We start from the raw sequence: 23746 nt of genomic DNA on the forward strand, positions 1-23746 counted from the left end.
AATTTGAAACTATTCTGGTTCCCGTTGACTTAGAACGGCACAAATTGAATTAAGCTTGTATCCTTATTAGATAAACTGATGATCTATGTGTTTTCATTGACCAATGGGTAACTGCTGGAGCTACAGTAATCTCTGTGAGTAGTCAGCCTCTGTTCAACAAAATTATATCTGTTTGTTCAGTGAGATGATGGGGCTTTATAGACGCACACACTTGCGCATCCACAGCGTGTGTGTAAAATAGCCCTCTCATTTTCCTAGGTCTGTGAAGGTTTTTTGCTTCCTTGGCTAGTGTTGATTATTCTATCACTGGGCTGCCTTTGGTACTTTTTGAGTATTTATTTATAAAATAGATCATATTTGTTCCAATGCTCGATTAAGTTTTGGATTCTTAAAAGACACCAGCTGCTTCCCAGCTATATTTGCTGTACTTGCTCAGCTGTCTCATGCAGTCTTATACCTCAAAGCATAAATGTGGTTATCAGAAAGAAACAAAACTTAAATGGGGCTAGGGGAAAAACATAACAAAAATGTTACCTGGAAGGGGGATTTTCCCCAGTTCCTTTCACTGTGCATGATTTTTCTGCTTTTCTTCAGTAGAGTAGCACCTAAATGTTGCTGTTCCTTTTCTAGTGCTGTTTGTAAGACAGTTATATTGGGCTATGGGGGTGGAGGTGGGGGGAAGATTGACGCAATGTGCTTTTTGTGTGAACAAGACATGATGCTGCGTGGCTTGATGGGAATGAGGGAGGAGTTTCCTTTAAAGAGCTTGAATGCTTTATAGGGAGGCACAAGCCTCTTTGGTGGTAGCAGGGGAGTTTTAAAGAAGTGAGCGGTCCTTATCAGTGCGTGGCCAAAAAGAATAACATTACTGTTAAGGCTAGCTGTGCAAGAGCAGAAGGCAGCCAGAACACAGCTTTAATTCTGCAGTAAGTGCATATACAAGTGAAACTGGAAATGGAAAGTGAGACTGCATTTGCTCTTTGTTTCTAATAGACATATGGTAAACTGCCACATTTTTTTGATTACTGTATACGCTAAGGCCGCACTATACATCTTGGCACTAAACGATTATATCACTACTTAACATTTGCATGGTGCTGTTCACAATTATTCTTATTATTTTTACAATAATCCTGTAAGGCAGCCTTTCCCAACCTTTGGGTCCCCAGATGTTGCTGGACACCTGTTGCTGGATTATGTTCCCATAATTCCTGACCATTGGCCATGCTGGCTGGAGCTGATGGGAGTTATAGTCCAACCACATCTGAGGACCCAAAGGTTGGGAAAGGCTGCTGTAAGGTACTATTATCAAATTTTTTGCAGTAGGCTGGGCTGAGAGAATACTGGCATGTTTAAGGCTGCCATGGAAGAGCCATGATCCAAAACTGGGACTTTCTGATTCATAGATAAATCTTGTACTTAGCCACAGGATTACACTAAAGAAACACTGAAAAGTCCCACCTGGTAGGGTATCAAGTGATGTGAATAGAAACCAACTTCTAAATCTTATGTCTTTGGTTTTGCTTGCTTTCACATGTTGCTTAGAGAAACGGTTCGCAAATCTCACGGTTTTAATCTAGATCATTTAAAAATCCCTGGGGATCTTGGTTGGACCACTTCTTATATTTCTTTCTTTAGCGCTGTTGTCATCAAATACCAGCTCTGTCTTATGAAACCAGAGCCCCTTTGACTGATAAATTTTGGTAGTGGGAAATAGTTGCTTGCATCAGGGGCCTAGGCCAGTGCCTTTGTAGCCTGCTTGATAAATCCAGCCCTGGTCAAAAATCTTCATCTCAACTGTCAGAAAAAAATTAATGAAGTACAAGGCTAATTACAGATATGCTGGGCTGTACTTCCCCAACCTTTCCATGGACCACCTGAATGGAGCTTGCAGACTACAAGTGGTCTGTGGACCACAGTTTGAGAACTCCTGGCTTAGAGAATTCATGGCTATTGTACAGGATATATTTTGATAGGCTGTCTCCTTGAGGCCTTACTTAGGCATGGTTCCAGAGCTTGGAAAAGTTACTTTTTTGAACTACAACTCCCATCATCCCCAGCCAGCATGGCCACTGGATTGGCCTGATGGGAGCTGTAGTTCAAAAAAGTAACTTTTCCAAGCTCTGCATGGTTCACACGTTCATGTACCTCACTTGAGTAATTAAGCACTTGATGCCTGGCAAGTAACCCTTGTTTGAAGCCAAACAAATGATGTGGTGTTAAATCTGTGATGGCTCATTCATAGACACAAATAGATGCTGTAGTATTCCAGTAAAGAGCACACTTTGTGAACTAGATCTTAGAATTCTTGTTTGTGTACGCTCCTATCCTGATGTCCTACCAGTGGTAATTTAATTTTTTTTAGTATTTATTATTACATTTATAACCCCACATTTTCCAAGGAGCTCAAGGTGGTGTACAAACATGGTTCTCTCTCTCCTGATTTTATCCATACAGCAACCCTGTGAGACCAGCTCAGAGACCAGCTCAAAACTGGAAGCCCTCTGCCTGTAATCCTTGGAGAGTGCATTTGTTTGGTGGGCTGGCTTTAATTACATGCTGGAGAGGGTGAAAGAAGAATTCTGTGTATGCTCTGGATGTCCTATGTAGAGGAATAAACATTGTCAAGGAACAAGCTCTGTTCTTTAGACCTGTGATCCAAGAAGACAGCGAGCATGCCTACCAGAATCTACGTGCATAGACAATAATACTGTGAAATGTATCTCTAGCTGTAGTTAGTCATTTAATTGGTTTTCTTACCGTTTCAGATACAGTAGGACAATTTTTTTTATTGTCAGTGAAACTCACTGGTGGCAGGCAGGATGCAAAATAATATGAGTGCATAGGTGACCATTGTCTCCTTATAGATGATTGTGTCAATACGACCTGGGGTCCACTTCAGTAGTTTCCTCAGCAACAATTGTTCCATTATCCTATGGCTGCTATTAGCGCATAGCTCTTGGATAAAGGAAAGCGAGCTGCCTCTCACTGGGTTGCCAGTCATCAAAAAGAGCTTAACATAAGAGCTCATAACATGCTGAGCTGTGAAGCAGGATGGCCCTAATTTAAATCTTTTTTTAACTGGGGTTTAAATGCAAATTTATTAAAGTAAAAAAAAGAAAAGAAACAAGAGGGAAAAGGGGGGGAATAAAAACTCAAGAAAACAACAACCCGTCAGCTCATGGACAATATAGCGTGCAGCAATGCATCCATCTTAGTTTATACATATAGATCAATATATGCCATCCAAATGTTTGAATAGGTATTCAGGTGAAGTTGGTGTTTATAAAAAGTATGTTCAAATATAGCAATGGCATTAAGGTCTTCAGACCATTGAAAATGTACTGCCCTCAAGTCGATTCCGACTTATGGCAACCCTATGAATAGGGTTTTCATGAGGCTGAGAGGCAGTGACTGGCAAGGTCAGACCATTGCATGATTGTATTTATCCTTCCAAACTCAAAGCTGTTAATCCCTATATCACAGGAATATAATTTAAAAGTACATGGATATCCACAAATATCAAGAATTTCACTAATTCAGTGATATAGTAATACCTTTGTTAACAAAGTAGATTTCTGGACACTACTTCTTTAACCGAAACTTTGGTACCAGATTATCCTTATTCCTATACAGGAATAGGGATAGTTTCCTACACCTGCTCATAGATGGTTGGGTCAGCTTCAGCAGGGTCTTTAAAAAGTGCCTACCTGGCACCCATGCACTTCCCCTTCTACCTCCTCTCCTTCTCCTCCTCTGAATTGTATTGGATCCTTCCCTCCCCAGCCCTGGGAGAAAGCAAGATACCTCTTTAATGGAAAGAAGGCACACAGGCTTGTCAGTTTCACCCTAGCAAGCAAAGGAGCAGGCATGTTGTTGTTGTTGTTTTTTTTTGTTGTTGTTAATAATAATAATAATAATAATAGATTTACATCCTCCCCTTTCTCTCAGCAGGAGCTCAGGGCGGCATATCAATTTATTGATAGCAAAGCAAAGACACAGGCTGGTCAGTTCCACCTTAAAGGCCAGGCACAGGCTTGAAAGTTTATCCATAGCAAAGCAAATCTGATCAGTTTCACCTTTAAAAAAGCCTTTGTTAAAAGTAGATTCCTTCCTGGAGGATTTCTTAACGAGGTATTACTGTACAGACAACGTCTTCAGAGCAAAAATAAATGATCACTGGACAGACCCATGTCATATGCCTCAGCCAGGCATTCCATCAATACATTTCCAGCATCTGTCTGAATCAGACATTATTGAGATGTTGTGAAGTCCAATATACCCTAAATATCACTTTTTGCTGAATCAATCTCACCCTACTTGAAATCTTGACTTTGCTATGACCTCACTAGGGTCTAGTTCTTACTAGTGTGGTGAACCTGACTGGAGGTTGGGGCTTCCTTACAGTACTTTTCCATACAATACATAAATGACTAAATAAATGCCATGCACATAAAGCCAGATAGCAAATGTGTTTAGACCAGCCTTCCTCAACCTGGTGACCTCCAGACTGTTCTGTTGTCTGAAGTCAGACTCCCAAATAGAAAATTTCTGGTACCTCCCAAGACTCGAAGAATTCTTGAGGGGGGTCTCCTCTACTCTATTCTCCGCTTACACTAGATGACTAGTCCCTGAGCGCTATGAAACTTAGCTTTTTATACACTTTTCTATGGGAATTTCAATATATTACACCCGTTCTTCTCCCTTCTCTCCACCCATATCGGCCCCCAGTCCACCAGGAGGGTTCAGATCCTTCCTCATGATTGGCAAGTTGTGAGAGAGGAGCAACTGCTCAACCTCAACCACCTCTGGAGGGCATCAGGTTGGGGAAGGCTGGTCTGGATTAGAACCCTTCTCCTTGAAACACACTCTGTTCCAAGTGGTTTCCCTCACTTGCAAAGCTCCAGACCTGTGCCGGTGGTGGTGGTCTGAAACCCCTTTGGGTGGTGTTGGGAAGCATATTGGAGGGAAGCGGGGAAAATATTTTGAAGAAAAACAACTGGTAGGAGTAGGGTTCAGAGGGTACTTTCTGAGTGTGTCTGTAACCTAGCACCATGCCTCCTTGCATTCCACCTCAGAGCTGGAGTTTACCTCTGGACATTAGAGGTGCTCAGTGGTGCATTTGAAGATCCTTGTGATGTTACAGACAACATTAAGACTTTGCCTGTCTCACTTGGGGAAGGTACAGGATAGTGGTGAGCACAAATTTTGGCAAGTTACTTAAACAATTGTTCTATGGACTATTGAGATCTTATTTATTAATTAAATGTATATCCCATCCTTCCTCCCAGAAGGAGCCCAGGGCAGCAAACAAAAACACTCTAAAACATCTTAAAAACAAGACTTTATTTAAAACATATTAAAACAAAACATATTTTTTTAAAAAAGCTTTACTTAAAAAGCAAGTTAACACAGACGCAGACTGGGATAAGGTCTCTACTTAAAAAGCTTGTTGAAAGAGGAAGATCTTGAGTAGATACCGTATTGAAACACACTGAACACTTAAGAAGCATTATGTACAAGTGTAATGACGATACCAAACACGGAACAAAACAGCAGTTTTTGGTCCTTTGAAACGGTCCTTTGGTAATTTGCTGACCAAGAAAGTATCCCTTAAACTCAGTATTCAGAATAAGTACTCTGTGGCTTCTGTTTTGTAAACAAGTGGTTCCCGCCCATTTTTTCCCCACAGACCTCTTGAAAATTGCTGAAGGTGTTGGTGGACCACTTAATTTTTGTTTGCCTTTTGTAGCAATCAGAATGTGCTGTGCTGGACGCTGTATGATTTTTAATTGTGTTTTTACTGCTCCATCATGGATCCATCAAGTTTAGGAACTTCTGTTATAGACAATTGAAAACAGGTGTTGAATCAGAACAATGGGTGTTATCGGGCGCTGATCTTCTTTGGGAAATCTCTACCTAATTGGTTTTCTAAATAGTTCAATTTTCACCAGTCTGAAAAATATAATATGATAAACCGACCATCCTAAACAGCACTGAAAATAGTCCTGTCTTCTAATGTTTATGACTTATAATGGAACCCCACCCGCCTCCAAAACGGCAAAAAAGGAAAATGCATTTTGCTAAGCAACGTGGTTGGCATGTTACATGAAGCAGTGGTTTAATATGAACAAGATTTGTCATGTGTGAATCTGGGCTTGTGGCTTGTCTCTGTCCCCAAAAAACATGGACAGAAGCTTCTTGGCTTTCTGCTTGTGGTTTGTTCTGGGGAAACAAGCCATGAGCCCATGCAGCAATGCCAGGCACTGACTTATTTCCTCCCCAGTGTGTTTCAGCAGCAGAAGTGAGTGGATCAAAGTGTTAATTTCTGAGCAGCATGCTCATTCACATTAAATTATAGTTTTATTTTATCTGTGATTTAATGTGAATGTGAACCTTGTTTTTAGCTGTACTGTTTAAATAAAGCAACAATGTAGTAATGGAAGCTAGTGATGGGATGACTTCTGCCTCTGATAGATCTATTTGTGTTTATAGAAGGTGTGAATATGGCTTATGGCTATCAAGCATTAGGAGAATGGAACATGTCACACTTTGCCCTTTTCACATATGCATTTATCAGCTGCTTCCCTGTGATAAGACCTCATGCCATGTTCCTGTGGAATCCAATCAGGTAGGCAATTTCCATTCAGCTGGTTTTTGACTGAGAGAGAAAGATCTCACCACAGAGAAGTGGCTCCCCTCTGTTAATGGGGCAGTGTTCTGGGCTTTTTGTAACTTTTCCCCACCTACACCGATTTTTGCATGCCTTGACTATGCTAATTGTAGGATCGCTTGTTATTTACAATATATGTGGACTGGGAGATCCTATCAATGATCCAAATTTATATTGGCTTTATAGAGGAGTCCTCAGAACTTTGCTTGTTTAACTGGCCTGCCATTATTTGTGGTCACCAGTGACCTTTCCCCTCACCTGAGTCCTGTACAGTATATGAGACAACTCTGGGGAAAGGAGCAGTGATTGCCTTCACAATGAGCTCAAACAGTACCTCTCCTGATTGTGATTTCTTCAAAAAACCACCTTTCTGAGTTTTCTTTGGGGGAAAGAAGGGGTAGTTTCAATCCCTTCCTGCTGGGTGCTTTTAGGAAGCACCTGTGGTATAGGAGATCTTTGTGTTGGGACAGGAGTGCTTGATGGTGACAAGCCGGTGAGTGGATTTATTAAGCTAGTTTAACTTTAATGGCTTCCTTCAATAGTATCTTGGGAATCTGAGTTGGTGAAGAGAATTCTTTGTCAGAGATTTCTAGCTCTTCTCACACAGTTCCCAGAGTTCCCTGCGAGAGGGCATGGCTGTTAAATGAATTTGGTTTAATGAGTCCAAGCCTTTCACAGATGTGCCTGCAGACCATTTAGACTTTTCTAACTTGGAAAACTGGTCTTCCAAAATGTGTTGCTGTCCCAAACCTCAAAGCTGCGTTAAAAGCAAGCCCGGTAATAAGACTGAATAGGAGATGACATCATGCAAGAGGGACCAAAATAGAGTACAATATGTAGCAGGAATGCAGCCAAAATATTGGTAATGGAATTAAGTGTTTGCATTTTTGTTTGTCTGTTTGTTTGCAGGTGGCCATGGAGGTAGCACTCTCCTCCCAAACAACGTCACCAATGAATTCCTGGAATATGGGGCTGTGGAAGAAGGTGCCAAACCATTGGAAATGTTATCTGAGATTCATGAAGAGCCGTTAAAGTGCATTTCAGATGGGCAGCCAAGTGGCCAGTTGCCTCATGAGAATGGCAGAGCTGGTAATGGAATAGAATCATTTTGTCAGGGGTTACAAATGCTCCCTAAAGAGTCAGAAGAGTCAGAATTGGTTGGCAGGGTGAGTGAGATTGCAAGAACTTCTCAAGATTTAGAATGTGAAAAGGCACCAGACAGGGAAAATGATGCTTTCGTTTCAGAAATGCAAATGGAAAAAGAGAGGAGGGCTGGCAGAGCTACTGAGGAGGCAGCCAGAGAGAAAGTTCTTGCAGGCCAAGAAAAATCTACAGAAATTCCTCTTCCATCTGAAGCAACAGCGGAGAGAAAATTGTATTGGATCACAGAAGATGACTCCATGGTCTTAACTGTGGAAATACAGCCCGAGACCTCACAAACGGCTGCTGGTGGAGCTGAGGAAGTCCACAAAATGTGTGGAACAAATTGTCATATACCTTTGGCAGGACCAGAGGACAAAGGGGTGAGCACTGCTGGGGTTCTTGGTGGTGCCTGGGCAGATTTTGAGCGGGAGTTTTCTGTGTTTGATTTGGAAAAAGCAGAAAGAGCACCTGAGAGGAGGATATCGAAAGAGACAGCTGTGAGCAAACATGTGGAATTTCAAGGGGTGGAAATCCTTTGGATCCAAAAAGCAGAGGAGCAGAAGGAAATGGGATGCTCTGACTTTGAGGGTGTTGAAAGGAGAAGATTCTCAAATACATCCAACCACCACACTCCATCGGCAGCATCATCAGAGTTATGTGGTTTGCCTGAGCGTTCTTGGAATGTATCTTGGGAAAACATCAGGCCTTTGGCTGAAGGTGGAGAGGACGAAGTCTTCATAAGGGAAGAAAAGAAAAATGGGGCTCAGGAGAGGAAATCTATGTCAGACAACGCCAGGTAAAAAAAAAGAAGTCCTTCTCTCCAGATGTGGGAGGGAACACGGCACTGCCTCCAGAGTTTTGAGTGCTACTAGGTGACATATTGGATATTGGTTCCATAACCGTCCTGTGGTGATAAGGCAGATGCGTATAGTACTGTTCAACACAAGGTGCCCAAAGCAGGGCATAATACAAATCACACACAAAAAATATGTTAGAATGGCTTGTGCATATTAAAAAAAGGACTACCAACTCTTGCAGGCAGTTTTCCGAATGCTCTGGCTTTGAAATTCTGTCCCTTGCCCCCCTGCATTTCTTTGGGTACTTTTGTCATAGCAACAGGAAGGCTCCACCACCAAACAACAAATAAATTCTGGTCCAAGGCCGGCCACAAGCCACGTTTTGAAATGCTAATTGAAAGCATCTGGCATTGCTCCTTTTTGATTATTCAGCTTATTTCCAAGCTGGTCAGAATATTCAGCCTGGCTTCCTGACTGCAGGCAAGCTATGAATGAGAATGAGAGTTTTGAAAGAAAGGGGGAGGGAACACCTTCTTGGTTTTACATCCAGCAGAATGGGAGGTAGGGTTTAAATGAGGACTGTGGAGTGGAGAAGCTGGCTTTTGGGAAGATAGGGCATTGGTGATCACCTGTGAAAGTTGTGTGGGCAGGGGTAAGAGGTTCCTATAGAGACGAAATTGAGACACTCCTCAGGATCTTTGTTCTGAAACATATCCGTAGTCGGCAGAGACCCCTTAGTTGATTGAACTGGTTTGCTGGCCTCTTGTCAGCATTGATTGTCCCTGTAAACTCCCAAAGAGAGCTGGTTTGCATGTCACCTGGTGCGTACATATACAGAGAGGTATATGAGTGAGTCCCAGGCCCCTGTGACATCTCCCCCACAATGCACAGAAATTTGGATATGAACTGAACGCTATTACTTTATTTAAATCATTTATAACTCACTCTTCATTAACCCCAGAGCAGGAAACAACATTGACGTGATACAATAAGGCAACATTTCATTTAAATACAACTTAGTATATTGTTTGTTTTTACATTAACAGCATAACCAGTCTGCCAAGTGAGGGGCACTACTTGAGCCAAATGCTTGTGTGAATAGCCTCATTTTTACTTGGCATCGAAGCTCCATCAGTGTTGGTGCTGCTTGCACATGAGAGGAGGAGGGAGAGCATTCCAGAATAGGGAGGCCACTATTGAGAAGGCCCTCTCATGAGTATTTTTGTTCACCTTGCTGTAAGCCGCCTTGAGCACAATTTTATGTAGAAAGGCGGCATACAAATAAAATGATGATGATGATGAGTCGCCATTAACTGTATCTCAGATAACTGTAGCAATGTGAGGTGGGCATTCTTTGATAACCTCAGTCTGTGCAGGTGTAGAAGATATTTTATTGTGTGAGCAGCCCCCACACTCCTTGTGTGTTTTTGTAAGCCATGCAAAGGGGTGGCTGGCCCACATGAGTCGAGTCTATTTCAGTTGGAATTTCAATGCATACACCCTCAGTTCACATTCTCAAGGTCTTTTGTACAGATAAAGAGCTATGGGTGAACCAGTTCCAGGAATCTCGAGATATTTGGACCACTGTGTCTCCTGTTTATTTACTAGTGATCTCTGTCAAGCCTGAAGAGTTTCTCCTTCTCCCACAGCTCTTGATGCCATCTGGCTGCACTTTCTCCCGGCTGTTCTGCTGTCACTACTACAACCCTTCATCACTTGTGATCCACCAAGTTGAATGCAGCCCAGGCAGACATGTGTGGTGGGCCATCTGAGTCTCATTAAGTCGCCTGTTTTTGCCTCTGCCTGAGAATGTAAAGCCTCAGGTTGTTGAGCACTTTGCAGCAGGCAGAATTTATTTATTACATGTATATCTCACCATTTCTTTAAGTAGTTCAAGTGGGTGGAAATGGTTCCGCCTCCGTTAGAGAGACTTGCCCAAGGTGAGAGCTTCATGTCTGAGTGGTGATTTAAACCTCTAACTTGGGAGAACAGAAGCCGCATATACACTTCTTTCTGGGCAACCTTCTGAGGGCATTATTATATTATTGTCATTATTATTACACAATAATAGGGTTTCTTTTCTGCCCTTCACCATAAGATCCCAGCTCCAGGGCAGGCTACAATTTGAAAATCAATATTATAAACAGTTTAAAGCAAATCACAGTCACAGGAAGAGGGTGGGTCCTGAAAGAATATATCTCAGGTGTCAAAGGCCACTGGTGGGCAGAGCTAGAGGCAACTATGGGTAAAGCAACAAATGTAAACTTACTTTTGTAGTCTAGGTTACTTTCTACACACACTTACACACCCTGCTCTGTACTCCATCCAGGCAAGCAAAAGGCATTATCTGAGTTTGAGGACACATCCCAGCCAGGCAAAAATGGTTGACATGCAAAGCAGAGCCAGTGAGGGGTGTGGCCTGTGGAGAGGGTGTGTGGTCTGAGGAGAGTTCTGAGGGCTGTATTTGGCTCTTGGACCTGAGGCTGCTGACCCATGTTTTAACGACTACATCATGCCGGTTGTACTATGCAGCACATGCTTTTAGACTCTGTTTGGCCTTAATGTGTCACATGTTGTGCACTAGCTAGCCCAGTGCTGGCTGGGGCTAATGGGAGCCCAACAACACTGGGCATGCAAAGTTGAAGCATACTGAACGAGGCAACCCCTTTCAACAGTGGCACCTCACGGATCACGCTACTGTGGCTCCCATCGCCACCAATGGTATAGACTTGATGCAGGAATGAATAGTATGTATTACAAACAATTAGAAACAGAACAGCAGCAGTCCTGACTATAATGAAGTTTAGTCTAAGTTACTTTAATAACTCACCATGTATAGTCCACTAACCTCCTAGATCTCACTTATTATTAGGTTGGCTCCACGTCTCTCAATGAAGTATGGCTAGCCTTTTCTACACAAAAGGAATGCCTTGGGCCAGATTGCTCGCCTATGTGCAGTCCCTCAAAAGAGTAGTTCTCAAAATGTATTTTATTCCAGTAGCCTTATTCATGAAACCTTATTGGCTGGCACAGACAGAATGATCTTGCTTCATTTCAGCAATGGGGAGGAAAGACAATGGTTTCCCCCTTCTCTTCTGCTACGTAGGAACAGAAAGCCGCCATATACGGAGACAGACCATTGGTCCATCTAGCTCAGTGTTGCCCACACTGACTGGCAGCAGCTCTCCAGGGTGCCAGGCAGGGAGTCTCTCTCACCCTACCTGAAGATGCCGGCAGTTGGACCTAGGACCTTCTGCGTGCAAAACAGATGCTCTACTACTGAGCTCCAGCCATTCCCCAGAACAGGCCCTTTCCCTGTTCTTCAGTGTGGCAAAATGTTACAATGGCATCCCTCTTGGCCACAGTTAAGACTTAGTAAGTCCCCTCTTAACCAGGGTTTGTTAAGCAATTTTGAATCGTGGTTAACCGAGAATTCCGGTTCATGTTAATATCTGTTAACATACTTAACTATATAATCCCTAACCATGATTAAGACCAGAGAAGGAAGACTGGAGAGGGGTGAAGGGAGTGCTTATCTCCAAGCCCTGCTCTTTATTCATGTACCATGATTAAGGGCCAAACTGCATGTGACATTAACCACTGGAACAAACAAGACCTTTTTGAGCAATACAAATTGCAGGTGCAGGAGACCGATTCCGAACAGGGCGGTAGTGGGGGACAAAGGGTTAAAGCCCTCTATCTCCTGTGCTACAGTCCCAATCTAGAGCCCCCCGTTAGCTATTAGTAAAAAACAATCAAATGGCATAATGTGGCTGATGTCACTTGTAGTTGGCCCTGTGAAATCAGGAGAGTTATGTCCCAGTGCTTGGGCATGGTATGTTTTTCAATCACAAACATTGAGAATCCTGCAAGCCTTTGGATTATGGCTTCTAACGCAAAATCCAGTGCAGAGAGCAGATTTTGAAGGATTATCTACGTATTAATTCCCCCATTACTGAGCGTATGATGCTGGCGTGGAAGGAACCATAGTTACTTGACCAAACTGCTTGGTTAACTTATAAATATTTATGATTTTTGTGAAACAAGACAGGATTCCTCTGTGCTGATGTTAGTGGAGCAACCTGGGGACTGGACTAGAAGGAAGTTGCTTCCGTGACACTTAATGCATCAGTTATATCCATGCCTCTTTCAGAATAATTTTGAAGGTGACAATTATTTTGAGACAATCAACGTACCCAGCATTATTTGGGAATTCTAGCACAATCAATGCAGTTTTGTAATCAGTGGCTAAAATCAATGTAGTTTTGAAAGGCTTGGTTCTTCATCTTGATTCAAACTGGCATCCAGTTGCATCCAAACATAGACGAAACCTGCTCCTTGATCTCTACAACCATGATGCAAAATTTGGATTATGCTATTTTAAGAGCGAACAAATGAATAGCGAACAAATGAGCAACTTTCCAAAATATATAGTAAATGGGGGGGGGGTAGAGCAGGAGTCTCTTGCTTTCCATTTGTTCATCTCATCTTAAGCAGGACTTTTGAATGCCCTTGCATGCAAACAGTCCACTGTGGCACTTTACATAAATTTCCCACAACAGATCCAGCATTACTTGCAGTATGCACACTCATCCCACTCTTGTCTCCATTCACAGGTTTTGTAGAGCTTCAAAATTAGCAAAGGCTATTTACCGTGGGGCAGTTAATTTTTTAGTTTATTTAATGGTATTTTAAAATCCTGCCTTTTAGGGTGTTCAGCTCTCCAAGCAATGAGTAATTAATAATACAATATTACAAGATATTAAAACTATAAAATAAGAAACAACAATAAGTAATTTTAAAATAATAGCAGTAGATAAGATCAGTTATTAAAATGCAGACTGAAATTTAAAAAAAAGTTTTAGGGTTCTTCTAAAAGCCAATAAAGAGGGAGTCTTATGTATCTCCCTGTGGAAGGTATGCCACCAAAGGAAGAAATGTCAAGAGAAATGAAGCCTGTGTCATGCCACCTTCAAGTCTCTGAATAACCATTGTCTGTCTCTAGTCTTAATCTATTCCTTTTGTCTTGTGAATTGGCTGAGATGTTGGGAGAAAGGATCCAGAACCTTCAGAATCTCCAAAAGCTAATCTAAGATAGAGACACACAGTGTCTATTTTCTCTGAACACAATGAGCTGATGTTGTTTCTTAGTACACATCATAACATCCAAGCCACTTTTGTTTCTAGTCTAGTATGGGAGAAGGGGTGGAGGGGGGTGGGGAGAGAGTCAGAGGGAAAGACAAGGGTGTCTGTTCTCCATCAACACAATTGCAACCAGACGTGTAAACTCTGGTACCTGGTGATCAAAAGAAAAGGCTAGTTATGTTTTTGTGTGTGTGCATGAACCATCCACAGAAGATCCGAGTGTACCCACATGAAAGCCTTAAAGCAGAAACTGAAAAGGCTATCTTTGGTTTTGAATCCTAGGCTAATGGAGGAGGAGGAGGAGGAGGAAGAAGAAGAAGCCCTCAGTGGAAGAATGGAAGATGTCCTTGGGCAACCGCACTCTGAAGTCTCAACAGATGTGTACAGCTCCCAGTTTGAAAGCATTCTAGACAATGCCTCCTTATATTATAGTGCTGAGTCACTGGAAACTTTATATTCTGAGCCAGATAGCTACTTCAGCTTCGAAATGCCACTTACTCCAATGATCCAGCAGCGTATCAAGGAAGATGCTCAGTTTTTAGAAAGAACTCCCGATGGGGCGATAAAGAAGGGCCATGGTGATGGGATTTCCAATGGACTGGGAGATGTGAAGGAGTCGGATGTCACAGAAGCTTGTCATTTGGAAAGGTAACTTTAGATGACTTCCATATAACATTTGCTGTTGCTTCTGCACATTACTGATAATGAACTTCTAAATCTTCACCAGTAAAATAATCTGGTAGACAGGTGGCATGCCACAAAAAAGGTTGTTTTTATTAGTCACTAGCGAAATGGCCCTTGATGCAAGGGTAGATGCGGGGAGAGTCTATGCTGCAGGGACCTCTGAGGGGCTGTAAATGTCTATGGGTGTTCTGTACACACAGCCAGATATTCCCTCTGGATGTTTTGCCTGTTGGCAGCTAGGCCACTCAATGTCAGAGTCATATTTTCAGCCCCCGATCTCAGTAAATGAAGTTTTTGCCTGTCTCCCAAACAATCTTGCTAGTTGCAATCCGTTTATCTTACAGAATGGCATGGGAGCCAGTGAAAATTGAGCCTTTTTGTATCCGTGGAATACCATGAATCTTCTTTATAAACATAAAGGACTGGGCAAGAGGGGAGAGAGCACTAACATCATGGGGCTTTTTGTAAGAACTGTTGCAGGGAGGAAAGGGTTAACCCTGCTGCACCTTGTATTTATAGTAAACATTTTATTATTTATTTAATACATTTACTATAAATAGATGGCCCAGAGGGGTTAACCATTTCCTCTCTGCAACAGTTCTTACAAGAATCCCCACCCAAAGCTGCTAGTAGTGCTCCACCCCCCCCCCGGTGCTTGAGATTAATGGTATCTGCAGGGACTTATTCAGCATTACATGCAGCTTGGCCCTAAAGTGTACAATAGACATTGGTATCTGGGCCTGAAAATTGTATTGCCCTTGTGTAGCCACTACTCAACTAAGCTGGTGTTCCTGGGAGCTGGCATCCTGGGAAGGGGGCATGGGGCAGTGATTGGGTTGTTCAGTGTCCAGCGTGTAGTTTACTGGGAGATCTAGGAGTTCCCAGAGCAACATGTGGACATTTACAATGCCATTTGGACACCATATAACAACTTTCATTTGTAACCCATTAGCAGCTGCCATGGCATTTGAACATGAATTTCACCTTTGTGTATGTAACCTAGAGGAATTTCCTCTCTTCCACTCCCCCCTCCCCTCCCCTCCCCCCAATGTTCTTGATGGTTGGTTGGTGTGATGTTTGTATATATTAACAAACCTGTGCTGGTATTTGCTGTCCATGCCTGTGCTTTCAAAGTGTTAGATGTGTGTCCTTGGAAAAGAATCAGTGTGATTCCTACAGAAAATATACAATGTGATATGGCTACAAAATGTATTGATGTGTTCCAGTGTGGTCAGAAAAGGTAGAATAAAATTCTGGTCCTGCAGGATATCTATGGCATCTAAAGAATATTGCTCTTGGTGTTAAATTGGACTGCCTTCCCAGTGAATAATCTATTTGTGACCTTGATAATTCTTAGCAAGGCTAGCCTTGATGCTGAGATAGGATGAAGAGCCTGCCTAAGGGACGAAGTAAGGGGTACAGTTTAAAGTCAGCAGATTTTTGGACATGTTGTATCCAAAATTTGCTGTTTCTGAGCCCCAAGCTTGCAGAAATGTCTGGTACATAGGAAAGGACCTCCAGCATGATGCTAACCACATGGGGAGGGAGAGACTGGGGATTCTGCTGGTATATCAACCAACCCTCTGCACAGCAGGTTCCTAAGTTGAATTGAGAAGTTTTCTTCTCATACTTGGCATTGAGGTCCTACCAATCTTCTGAGGGTATTCCAACTCCCTTCCAAAACAGCGATGTGGTGCTACATCTCTCTCTTCCCCCAACCACTTCTTTTTTCATTAAGCCTGTTGCTTTAACATGTTAGCCTTCACTCTGATCTGGAGCAAAACATAAGTATGTGTAACTTGATTTGCTCACAGTTGCCCCTTGTTACTTATCTCTCTCCATTCTCTTCTTCTCTGTCTTGCCCTGAATTCCAACTGGGCAAGACAGTTGTGGCTTCTCTAGGCAGGGACCTTCTCTCTCTCTCTCTCGCTTATGCTACCATGTGAAGTTCCCTGTACAATGATGGTGCTATATAAACAAACCTTTTAGTACAGACAACTTGATAGGCATCTCTGGGTGTTGCATCACCTTTGGGCCTCTCCCAATGTATTATTGGTACAATGGAAGGCACACCCTCTCGTGTTGCTGTTGTACACTAGCTTCTGCACAAGTGGCGAGATGAGGTGTCATCATTGTCATGGATATGCTGTTAATCGTTTTCATTATTTGCATAAGCCTTCAGCTCATTTAAGGAAATCCTAAGTTCTGCCTCAGAACCACCAAGGCTAGAATTGTCAGCGAATGTTGAAAAAGCATTCCTAAGAAGCCTAACTCTGCATTTTTCTAGTTTTTTTCCTATTTGCTATTAGAATATTTTATCAACAAAGTCTTTTGAATTTCATTTTTCTTTCTCTTATTAAGCCTACGAGAGAGCCAGTGTGGCGTAGTAGTTAAGGTGTTGGACTACGACCTGGGAGACCACGGTTTGAATCTCCACACAGCCATGAAACTCACTGGGTGACCTTGGGCCAGTCACTGCCTCTCAGCCTCATGAAAACCTATTCATAGGGTTGCCATAAGTCGGAATCGACTTGAAGGCAGTATATTTGCATTTTACATTAAGCCTGCAGTGGAGGAAAATAAGTTAGCAATAGGCGGGCCTTCACCGTGCTTTGATGTACAGCTTCAAGACATGGGGCACTCAGTCCTATCTCCTAAATAAAATATGGGCAAAACCTAAAGCTTTTAACTTATACATCTTGAGGGGTGGCAGCATAGCTTTCCAGTACTGCTTATTGTAACAAAATGAAACCTAGGGCTGAACTAATCTTCCCAGGGAAAGTTGGCGAGCCAGATTTAGTTGGAAATTGGGACATAAGGTAGATATGCCTCACATTTCCCCAACTGAACATGCTTTTAAGCTTGGCTGTGTTGTCAGCTGTTATTTGGACATTTGTTTCTGTTTAGTTATAATTCATATTTACTTATTTATTTGGACTATTTATACCCCGCCTACTAACCAAGGTTCTCACTCAATCTACTATTAAAGCCCTTACTGCACTAGAAGCCTTTCTGTTCTGTAGGATTTTGCAATCTCCACCCTTCCCCAAAATGCAAATATTGTGGATTTTGTAACTTAATGAACCTGTAATATGCATCTTTTAGAAATGAGTCTATCAGGGTTTCTCATATTTGCTGCATTTGGAAATAAAACCATGGATTAATCAGTGCTACGCAGATGAGCCTGAGCAAAATGCTGGGCTTGTCTGCTCCTTCCTTACATTTGAACCAGGGTCCTGATTTAAAACAAACTCTTGACTGGTTGGGTAGGTTTCATAGAATGAGTGATGAACCTGACTTGTTAAACTAGTCAAGAGTTTATTTTGGTGCTCGAGGTTGTCTCGGGCGTGCGGGTACTCTCCCCCAACCTATTGGTTTTGGGAGACTTTAACCTGCACGCCGAGGCGGCTCTCATAGGAGCTCCTCGGGATTTCATGGAAACCATGACTTCCTGGGAACTGCACCTTAGTAATACTGAGCCCACCCATGTAGCCGGTCATGCTCTTGACCTTGTGTTTGTCTCGGGAGGGGGAGGGAGTGCTCTGAGAATGGGGGCTGTTTCTTTTAACCCCGTGTCATGGTCAGATCACTATCTGGTAAACATGGACTTCTCAATGCCGCACACCCTCCACAGGGGACAGGGACCTACTAGGATGGTCCGCCCCAGACGCATGATGGAGCCTAAGGGATTCCTGAATGCGCTGGGGGATTTGGAGTTGCCTGAAGGTCGCCCGGTCGACACCCTGGTGATGGAGTGGAATAGGAAGGTCACTGGGGCAATAGACCGGGTGGCTCCAAAACGTCCTCTCCCCCTGAATAGAACTCATTGCACCCTGGTATACACCACGGTTGCGGGGTCTGAGACAGGAGGTGAGACGACTAGAGCGCCGGTGGCGGAAATCTCGCTCCGAAGACGATCGGACACTGGTTAGAGCAGCAATAGCGGCCTACCAAGTGGCAACAAAGGCAACAAAGAGGGATTTCTTTGCTGCCTCTATTGCATCTGCAGAGTGTTGTCCCAGGAGGTTGTTCCAAGTGGTCCACAGCCTGGTCGGTCCAGTTGCGCAGGAACCCATGGAACATTCTAAAGCCTCCTGTGACGCATTTGCTAAACACTTTGCTGATAAAATTGAAGAGCCGTGGATACAGGAAGTGGGCCAGAGTCGGCCAGTTGCTTTCTGGTCCGGTGGGATCGGTTTCAGCCTCTTCCCTCTGAGGAAGTGGACAAGGTGCTCTCTACTGTAAGGCCGACCACTTGTTTGGTGGATCCTTGCCCCACATGGCTCATTATGAGCTGTAAAGAGAAACTGAGTGAAGGGATCATGGCAGTGGTGAATGCTTCCTTGGAAGAGGGAGCAGTGCCATCAGCCCTCAAGGAGGCGGTAATAAAACCCATCCTGAAAAAGCCCTCCTTGGATCCCCAAGAGTTGAACAACTTCCACCCAGTTTCCAGTTTACCATTCTTGGGCAAGGTGATCGAGCGAGTGGTGGCCAAACAATTACAGACACACTTGGATGAAGCAGATTATTTAGATCCATTCCAATCGGGCTTCAGGACTGGACATGGAACTGAAACAGCCTTGGTCGCACTGGTGGATGATTGGATAGGGGAGAATATGCATTCCTCGTCCTCCTGGATCTCTCAGCGGCTTTTGATACCGTCGACCACGGTATCCTTTTGGATCGCCTGGGGGGACTGGGAATAGGAGGCACTGTTTTACGGTGGTTCTGTTCCTATCTCTCAGACAGGCATCAGCGGGTGGCATTGGGGGATGAGGTTTCAGACCCTTGGCCTCTCAACTGTGGTGTGCCACAGGGTTCTATCCTCTCCCCCATGCTGTTTAACATCTATGTAAAGCCGTTGGGAGCCATCATCAGGAGATTTGGGCTGCGGTGTCACCAATATGTGGATGACACCCAGCTCTATCTCTTGTTCAAGTCCTCGCCAGAAGTGGCTGTGGATACCATTTCCAAGTGCCTGAAGTCCGTAAGTGAATGGATGGGAGGAAATAGGCTGAAGCTAAATCCTGACAAGACGGAGATGCTGCTTGTGGGTGACAAGAGAAGGTTAGGAGATATAGACCTGGTGCTTGATGGGGTGAAATTGCCCTTGAAAGACCAGGTCCGTAGCCTCGGGGTCATTCTTGACTCCCAGCTGTCCATGGAGGCTCAGGTTTTGGCAGTGAGCCGGGCAGCTTGGTATCAACTACATCTAATACAGAGGCTGCAACTGTACCTTCCTGTCCGTCTTCTCCCACGGGTGGTACATGCCCTGGTCTCCTCTCGCTTAGACTACTGCAATGCGCTCTACGTTGGGTTACCCTTGAGGACGGTCCGGAAATTACAGCTGGTACAGAATGCGGCGGCACGTTTGATTAAGAACAGCCGTCGCTGTGATCACATCACTCCGGTGTTAGAAGATCTACACTGGTTACCAGTTGTTTACCAGGCCCAATTCAAGGTGTTGGTATTAACCTTTAAAGCCCTATACGGTTTCGGCCCAGTTTATCTAAAGGAGCGCCTCCAGCATCACCAAACATGCCGCCTGACGAGATCAGCCACTCAAGACCTTCTCTCGGTCCCACCAGTTAAAACAGCTAGGCTGGTGCGGACCAGAGAGAGGGCTTTTTCGATTGTGGCCCCCACCCTCTGGAATTCGTTGCCCTATGATCTTCGCCATGCCCCCTCCCTGCCAAGTTTCCGTCAAGCCTTGAAAACTTGGCTATTCAGGCAGGCCTACAAGATCCCGGGAGTAGATTAATTTTATCTTGCTACAGCTGTGGATGGTTTTAGATTAATTTTAGATTGAAGCTTGGTTACCATGTTGTATTTTATATGTAGTATTTTATTCTAATTTGTACGTCGCCTAGAGTGGCCGCTGACCCGGCCAGATAGGCGACTCAGAAATAAAATTTATTATTATTATTATTATTATTTTAAACCAGGACTCCTGGTTTGAATGTAATGCTAAGCCAGGATTCTTTCCCCCCCTTTTATTATAACAACATTTATTATAACAAGAAGCCAGGATTTTTTATTTTTTTAAAAAAAATGAAACTAAACTCTGCTGAAGTTATCTTCCTGACTGTTTTGGGGTGGCAGGAAGCATGTAAGCCCAATGTTTTCCTTGGGTTCATTTGAGCTCATCTGCAAAGCTCTAAACTAGGGGTGGTCAGACTTGCTAGATATACTTTGTTTTTTGGCTAGAGCCCCTTTGGGGAAGGACTGCAGCTCGGTGGCAGAGCATCTACTTTGCATGTAGAAGGTCCCAGGTTCAATCCCTGGCATATCCAGGTAGGACTGGGAGAGAATCCAGTCTGAAACCCTGGAGAGCCACTGTCAGTCAGTGTAGACAATACTGAACTAGATGGAGCAATGGTCTGACTCGGTATAAGGCACGTTCCTATATTCTAACATAAGAGCTACCAACTGGAGACAGGTTCAAAAGACATACAATTAGAACATGCTCAGAGCCATCCTGTCCTTTAATCCGAGCCTAAAATTTTGTTTTCAATACTGGAACTTCATTTCAACAGCCTAAGAAAAAATCATTTTTGTTGCTGCTGTTAAAACAACTGGGAGTCAAGAAACCTTTGCTGATTTACTACAGATCATCCAGAGATCTACCTTCTGCCCAGCCTTGCACTAAATCCTGGTTTAGTATTGTGTGCCACTCTGGCCTAGTGTCCATTATAAATATATCCTGCTTGTCTGTTGTTGTGACAGGCACAATGGGTGTTGAAGCGGGGATTGCTAAGATTCATGAGCATATCCATTCTTTGCTCACCCTGTGGGACCTCTGGCAATGAGGACTGGGCCACACAGTATTCAGGAGCTATGAACCAGATTTGGCCCACTGCAGTGCTCCCCCCAAGGACATCACTTTTTATATACTTCCTCACAAGACTCAGTGACAGCAGATTGGCATGCATGTTATAATTGCGGTAAGTGTGCTGCAATGAATTCTTCAACTATGGCTCACAGACTGTGATGTGTTTTGAAGAAGTCCGTTTGACCACAATAGAAATCAAGGGGAAAAAAGAAAAAAAACTTTTTTAAACAGGCTGAATTAAAATTGGCCCTAAATAGCAGCACCTTGACTGACAAATTTCTTTGTGACATGCACTAGATGCACACCTAGCAACCACTTCCCTCTGTTCCTTCCCCATGTGTGTTTAGTGCAGCTGCATTAAAGTTTTAAGTTCAGAAGCTTTTCAAGCAACCTCCCATGTGGTGGTGTAATGGTAAAAAAAAATTACATGGCAGAACAAGCAAAATGATAAATAGTGATCTGCAATACAGTGGAGTTTAACCGTTGCTTGATGCAGCAGCCTGTGCTGAATCCTGAAGTTACGCTATCAGTTGAAGCAAAATTCAAAAAAGGAAAAAAAAATCTGGAAGAACACTAAGCAGCCAATAGGTGTCCCCTGCGAGCTGTGCGGAGTTCAGTTTGATACTCAGAACAGCATGCGTATCCAGCTTCTTGGTTAAAAGCAGAGCTTGGAAAAGTTACTTTTTTTGAACTACAACTCCCATCAGGCCAATCCAGTGGCCATGCTGGCTGGGGCTGATGGGAGTAGTAGTTTCAAAAAGTAACTTTTCCAAGCTCTGGTTAAAAGGTTGCTCAGGCTCCAAATTAGGAGGTCAGCAACTTCTTAGCAATCCCATTTATACTCTCAGCACAGGTTGAGGATCCACTCATTTATATGGGAGACAGAACATGGGCTGCAGGTGGCACAGGTGAGGAGAGGCAGGTTTTTGCTTCTCCTGAATACGTACCAGATTGCAACTTTCAGTACTGAGTGGAAGCTGCTGAAAACTAAGCCTTTGGGGCCTGTATGTCCCCACACTCAGTTTTGTTCTTGTTCATGCTAGTGTGTGACACAGACAGAACCTAGGAACTGATTTTACATACTCTTTATATTGTATCGCTCTTGCAGTAGAGTAGGTGTGAGAGCTCAGCGTTCAGTTACTTGAAGCAATTTGCAGTCCAGATTCAGTGATAGAAGAGAGAGTTGTCAGGTTAGTTGAGATTAAAAGCTCACGAGGGATGGCTGAAGGCTGACAAGTGATTCAAGGAGGGAAACTGAGACACAGGGAAACTCCCTCCCAACTGAGATGAGACAAGCACCCTCCTGGTTGAACTTCAGGCACTTGTTCCAGCTGTCATTTTAAGGTAGCGTTTGGTTTTGCATATTTTTATTGTTTTGTTTTATGTATGGCTTGTTTTTATGTATGCTGCTCAGAAATGCAAATGATTAAGTGGTATATAAATATCTTAAAAACTAACAGTGAAAGTTGAAAGAAAGGTACAGAGTAGACAATGAACTGAGGGAAGAACCTGAGGGGACAGAGTCAGTGAAGAATGAGACTTATGATGTAATGGGATAATTAGAGAGCGGACTCTGAGAAAGGTATCAGTGTTTTCTAAAACAAGTCTTGTAAATAAGTCTACAAAAGTTTCTAGCCTCTAAAAATATTTTGCTAGCCTGGTTTGGGGTGGGTGGGCGGGAAGCAGAGGCGGGAGGGAGAGCTGCTTTCCCCTTCTTTAAAAGCCCATTTGGTTTCCATGTTAGGCGTAGAAGAGGGATGTAGCGTGCCATTCTACCTCTGCCAGTCTCCTCACTTACCTGCTTGCAGTTCCTGGTCACCTGTGGTTACCAGTTTAGTGTTTAAATGCAAATCTCTCTCTGTGTTTTAAAAACAGTATGGCTGCTTTCACACGTGGGGCTGATTGCGTTAGTTTAACGGGTTAAAAAGATAGCGCTTGTGTCCCGATTTCTAAAATCCCTTTCACACTGCAGTACCTCTTGCGTTAAGGAACAGCAGCTTTTTCAGCCGAAATGCACAATGGTCTTTCACATGGCTTGTTTTCGTCCCTCACCCATGCGCACTGTTCCCCACTGTGTAGGAAGTCTAAGATCTCATCCCATCATCATGCAAGCCCTCTCCCTTTAGGATCTGACTTTTAAAATTGTTTTAGTTGTATCAAGACAGGGGTGTGTGGGGGAAATGCTGCTGCTATCTGTGCCAATGCCGGATTACTGGTACAGCGTTCATCAGGCAAAACTAACAAACAAACCCTGCTTGACTAAAGGGCGGGAACGCACTGCATGCTGGGATGCCTGTCATGTGAGCGGCTGCAGCTAAGAGAAAAACTCCAGCTTTCTTCTGGGTTCCCAGCCTAGCTAACGGATTATTTCTGGTATCATTTATCATGGAAATTTGCGCTAAACTTGCACTACATTCCACTAGAACTCTGGAACTAGCTTGTGCGTTGTGTGAAAGATCAAATATAAAGCGC

At 43.5% G+C, this 23746-nt stretch overlaps 2 protein-coding genes across 13 annotated transcripts in view; one reads left to right on the forward strand and one right to left on the reverse strand.

Moving 5' to 3' along the window:
- The window catches only part of LOC133387807 (tripartite motif-containing protein 2-like), a 54404-nt gene extending 53772 nt beyond the window's left edge, over positions 1-632 (reverse strand). For all 4 annotated transcript variants that reach the window (XR_009763580.1, XM_061633400.1, XM_061633435.1 and 1 more), the window contains exon 1: positions 535-632. The gene's annotated coding sequence lies outside the window, so the exon portion shown is untranslated. The remainder of the gene's footprint in view (positions 1-534) is intronic.
- Positions 1-23746, forward strand: part of PSD3 (pleckstrin and Sec7 domain containing 3) — a 188773-nt gene that overhangs the window by 32417 nt on the left and 132610 nt on the right. For 4 of the 9 annotated variants that reach the window (XM_061633327.1, XM_061633317.1, XM_061633281.1 and 1 more), the window contains exons 3-4: positions 7583-8612; positions 14041-14406. In XM_061633327.1, the coding sequence (XP_061489311.1) occupies positions 7583-8612; positions 14041-14406 (1396 nt within the window). Of the gene's footprint in view, positions 1-67; positions 135-878; positions 927-6495; positions 6632-7582; positions 8613-14040; positions 14407-23746 lie in introns of those variants that run through there. The other 5 variants (XM_061633301.1, XM_061633291.1, XR_009763572.1 and 2 more) reach the window with 5 other exon arrangements.

Source organism: Rhineura floridana, chromosome 1 (genome assembly GCF_030035675.1).
Source record: "Rhineura floridana isolate rRhiFlo1 chromosome 1, rRhiFlo1.hap2, whole genome shotgun sequence".
In the NCBI taxonomy this organism is placed as follows: domain Eukaryota; kingdom Metazoa; phylum Chordata; class Lepidosauria; order Squamata; family Rhineuridae; genus Rhineura; species Rhineura floridana.